Source organism: Hibiscus syriacus, unplaced genomic scaffold, assembly GCF_006381635.1.
Source record: "Hibiscus syriacus cultivar Baekdansim isolate YM2019G1 unplaced genomic scaffold, ASM638163v2 tig00110015_pilon, whole genome shotgun sequence".
Taxonomy (NCBI): domain Eukaryota; kingdom Viridiplantae; phylum Streptophyta; class Magnoliopsida; order Malvales; family Malvaceae; genus Hibiscus; species Hibiscus syriacus.
This window is the reverse complement of record NW_024062564.1, coordinates 1,129,490-1,134,629: the sequence shown is the minus strand read 5'-3', so window position 1 is coordinate 1,134,629 and position 5,140 is coordinate 1,129,490. Positions and strand designations below refer to the sequence as shown.

At 32.8% G+C, this 5,140-nt stretch overlaps 1 protein-coding gene across 1 annotated transcript; it reads left to right on the top strand.

The window, feature by feature from the left end:
• Positions 1-1,720: 1,720 nt before the first annotated feature.
• On the top strand, positions 1,721-3,533 carry LOC120212644 (protein SHORT-ROOT-like). Its single transcript, XM_039210875.1, has one exon. It carries the CDS (start codon positions 1,820-1,822, stop codon positions 3,293-3,295), a length of 1,476 nt encoding a protein of 491 aa, XP_039066806.1. The 5' UTR covers positions 1,721-1,819; the 3' UTR covers positions 3,296-3,533.
• Positions 3,534-5,140: the final 1,607 nt, after the last annotated feature.

Sequence of the window (5,140 nt, the reverse complement as noted above, 5' to 3'; positions counted from 1 at the left end):
TCCAATGATTGGATATGAAAAAAAAATAAAAAGCACCTCTTAACATTGTCTTTTTGTCTAATCATTAGCCAAGGAATAAGCTTCAATTTGATTCCATTTTATTTTTTGGTTTATCCCAAATCTATATTATCGAGAATGATATATTATATAAGTACACCAAACATTGATAACCAATTAGTATAATTAAACAATCACGAACTTGTTGCGTCCTCAAAGTGAGCTTTGTTAGCTTATAAATCCACATAATTTTTGTAACCCCATAATTATTCATGGATTAGGTTAGATTTTTATTCCGATTTTATCTTTTTAAAACAAAAATTAATCGAGTTTAAGTTATATTTTAGGGATATAGTACACAAATTGTCCCCGACTATAGGGTACTGCTTTGTTAAGTCCATCGACTATAGAATGTTGTTTTGTTGAGTCATTCGGCTATTCAAAGTTATAAAATGACGATATTCTGAGTTAAATGTTAACAAGTTGACTGTGATGTGATAAAATTTGATACCGGAATCTCAAACGACAATCATATCACAATCATCATGGTAACGTCTAGCTTAGACAACCGTTAATTTTTTAACGAAAAATGATGAGTTTGAAACATAATAAATAGTCGAGTGACCATTTTGTAACTTTGAATAGTCGAGGGACTCAACAAAGCAACATTCTATAATCGATGGATCATTTTGTAATTTTTAATAGTTGAAAAACTTAAAAAAGTAGTATCCTAATCGGAGACCATTTGTGCACTTTACCCATATTTTAACTGATGGACGGAATTAAAATTTTAAAATTAATAAATATCTCAAGAATATAAGACGATAAAATTGAAGTATGGAGTTACTTGATTGAGATGCAAAGATTTTCCCTTGGATAAGTGAATATGGTATGTTAAAGTGATGATTACACGTCATTTCATGTAAATATGAATTGCACGTCATAAAAATCATGGTTAACAGTAGATAATTTTGGTGAAGTTAAAATGATCATCAGATTTTCAAGTGACAATAATCACAGTCTACATCAAGTAGGATAGAATTTATCATCATCTCTTTGTTGGTATTAACAAAAGAAAATATTTAGGTTGTTAGGTTTCTTTTAGAATTATGCAGTTCCTATTGAGAAATAGGGATCCCATTCTTTTTTATTTTCTATCGGAATAATTGTTTTATTCCTATTAATCATACGAACAAGGAGTTTTATTTGTTTTAAAAAAAGGAGTATTTATGAATCTATAGAGTGATCTCAATCGTAAAAGTGAATATAATTTTTTTAAATAATTTAGATTCGAGTAGTTGTGTCTGTAAGAAGTATTTTTAATTATTAGACGAATTTTCTCATAAAAATGTTATTTAAAATAAGAAGAAAATTCGAATAAATAAGAAAAAAAAGGAGTTTTCTTGTGTAATGATGTTGGAACCTTGTTTTGTATGTCTTGTTTCTTTAAAAACAGCGCGACGACATAAATTCTATGCAATTCTCCAGATCATGACAAGGCATAGTTTTTTCCGAACAAAACGAAACAAACACTAAAATCCATACAAGAATATTTTACATCATAATTGCATCACTAAATGTTAATTACACATCACAGTTTATGTTTAAAAATTGCATAAAAAGAGCCATACACTTGCTTTACACTATAGCTCAACTCCAAAATGTTTATTTATTTACATATACACCTCAAAATATATTTTCGTAATTACGATTCTATATATATATATATATATATATATATAGTACGAAAAAGACCTAAATATAATAGTATGGGCAATATTTTAGAATTCAAAGCTTTGTACTTGGCCATTTCTGAACTCAAATGAAATTGAGTTCTGCAAAGTTGTCTAAAGAGTCAAAGGGAGCCTCTCCAAGCCATGGAGGACACCATAAGAAATCTCTTCACTCTAAACGGCCAAGCCACTGCTCGGTTCTTCCGCTACGACCGGTCGATCAGCTCGAGCAATGGCCGTCAGCAACGGTAGACATGTACAACAGCGACAACAATCATCATCATCATCATTGTCATCAGCAGCAGCAGCAGCAGGCTCAAACTAGCCACACATCAACTAGCCGTTCATCGGACTACTTGGCCGGTGGTCGCGGAGACAGCGGGGAGGCTAGCGGCGCGGGTGACAAATGGGCATTGAGGCTTCTAAAGGAATGTGCTAGAGCCATCTTCGACAAGGATTCTAGCAAAGTCCATCACCTTCTTTGGATGTTGAACGAGTTGGCTTCACCTTATGGAGACTGTGATCAGAAACTAGCTTCGTATTTCCTGCAAGCACTGTTTTGTAAGGCTACCGAATCGGGACGACGATGCTTTAAAACCCTAACTTCGGTTGCCGAAAAGAGTCACTCCTTCGATTCTGCTCGGAAGCTAATCCTTAAGTTCCAAGAGGTGAGTCCATGGACAACTTTTGGTCACGTAGCCGCCAATGGTGCAATTTTGGAAGCCTTAGATGGTGAATCTAAGCTTCACATCATCGACATAAGCAATACCCTCTGCACTCAATGGCCGACTTTGCTCGAAGCGTTGGCCACTCGAAACGACGACACCCCGCACCTGAAGCTCACCGTCGTCATCACCGAGAATATCGTAAGATCGGTTATGAAGGAAATAAGCCAGCGGATGGAGAAGTTTGCTAGGTTAATGGGTGTACCCTTTGAGTTTAATGTGATAAGTGGACCGAATCACTTAGGTGAACTCACCAAAGAGGCACTCGGCGTTCTCGAAGACGAAGCCGTCACGGTGAATTGTATCGGAGCCTTGCGGAGAGTATCCGTCGAGGAAAGAGCCTCTGTGATCCAGATGTTCCGGTCACTAGGGCCTAACGTCGTGACGTTTGTCGAGGAAGAAGCCGATTTTTCAACCACTCGACACGACTTCGTCAAATGCTTCGAAGAATGCCTTAAATTCTACACTTCCTACTTCGAAATGCTCCAAGAATCCTTCACTGCAACCAGCAATGAGAAGCTTATGCTCGAGAGGGAGTGCTCGAGGAGCATAGTTATGGTTTTAGCTTGCGACGACGACCAAGACAACGAAGGCGAGTGCGAGAGAAGAGAAAGAGGGACCCAATGGTCCGAAAGACTCAACCAAGCTTTCTCGCCGGTTGGGTTTAGCGACGATGTTGTCGACGACGTCAAGGCGTTGCTAAAACGGTACAAAGCCGGATGGGCACTCGCACAACCACATCAAAAAGAAACAGGACTTTACTTGACATGGAAGGAAGAACCAGTAGTATGGGTATCAGCATGGAAACCCTTGAAACATAGCCAAAACTACAGAAACTGAACCATTTGGCACTGCATTTATGCTAGAATTTGGAAGCAAATCAAAACATGCAGAATGGAGTTCATTGCTTTTGCAATTATCTTTCTTTTGATCATTTCATATATATCATATATAGATGTAGTTACATATATGCTTGTATTTTATTTAATGTTTACTTTTTTTCAGCTTTATGCTTTGGAGTTTGTGATGTTCCTTTTTTTTCTGATTTAGATCATTATTCTTGTTTGAAGGTGTTTGAGTTTATGCCTCTGTCGTCTCCATGACAATATCCCACTGCTTCCCTGTATTCATTTTCCTTATATTTGGTTCATCAATTTATCATAATTTTGTATATATATATATATATATTATGTATTATAAGTTTAAAATAAAAATACAGTAATATTTTTCTAATAGTATGAGATGATTATAAGGTAATATTATATTATAATTTTTTATTTATTAATAATGTACATATACACATCAACTGTTTGAATTCGAATACTTTAAGATGAACAATATTTCTTTTACAGGAATGCATATCTCAATTTTACAAATGAAACAGGAATACATATCTCACATTAGGATGTTTTGATATAAATATTAACTACTAAACTTAATAAATAAAAAAAGGAAAAGCATTTATCCTACGAAAATAGTCATAATCATAAGCTTGTTGTAGTTTTTCTTTATCTTTTTATATGGTTATTCTATAGATTGAGAAATTATTTAATATTAGATAAATAGAAATTTTGACATGAATTGTTACATCAGTGATGAAATAAATGATGATTATTTTTAGAGATTTTGTATTCGATTATCAGTGATTGTAGAGTATACTAAATATTTATTATTAAGTAGTTGAGAGTTTTTAAATAAATACTACCATTGGTAACTAGCCTATACTAATAAATATATATATTTGAAGTTGTATCAGTTGATATATGTACATGCATGGAAAGATGTTTTTAAGATCAACTTATTTCCAAAATGAGAAATATGTATATATATAATTATAATTCTAATTAGGTAAGATTAAATCGTCGCCCCGCAAATTTAGTTAACTCAATTAACATTGTTATTTTTAATATAATTATCAGTATCTGATTTATTGATCGATTAATATAGATCGGGTATTGCAGAGGCAATGGCAACTCTCCCAACCCAATTTACTTCATTCGCAATCGCTAAGATTTGAACCTCTGACGTTGCTTAAGAAATCTAGTGTCTCGTTCCACTAAATCAACTAGTTGGTGGTATTAACATTGTTATTAGTTATAGGAATTTTAAATGTTAATATATCAAAAATAAAAACTTTTAAATTAATATAGCCAAACAGAAAATCAATAATATATGAAAGAGTTAATTGCATTATATACTATGACTTTAAACTATATTTTCATTTTTAATTGGTCTTAAACTTTTGAATATTCTAATTTAATCTCTATACTATGACTTTGACTCTAAATTAGTCTTTAAACTTTTAAGCATTCCAATTTCATCCGTAAACTATTATCCTCTATCTAAATTGGTTGTCAAACTTTTGAATTTTCCATTTTCATCCTCAAATTCATCCAAATCTGTAATTAGTTTCAACAACAATTTAACCTAAATTATATTTTTTTCAAACATATAATAATATAACTTAGCCTCACAGTTTTATTAACAAGTGATGTGATTAGTATATACATATAATTTGGGATGAAATCAAAATGCTAAAAAAGTTTAGGGACCAATTTAAAATGAAGGTCATAGTTTGGGGATGAAATTGAAATGTTCAAAAGTTTGAGGACTAATTTAGAATGATGCTCATAATTTAGGAATGAAAATAAAATATTTAAAAGTTTGAGGATGAAATTGAAATGT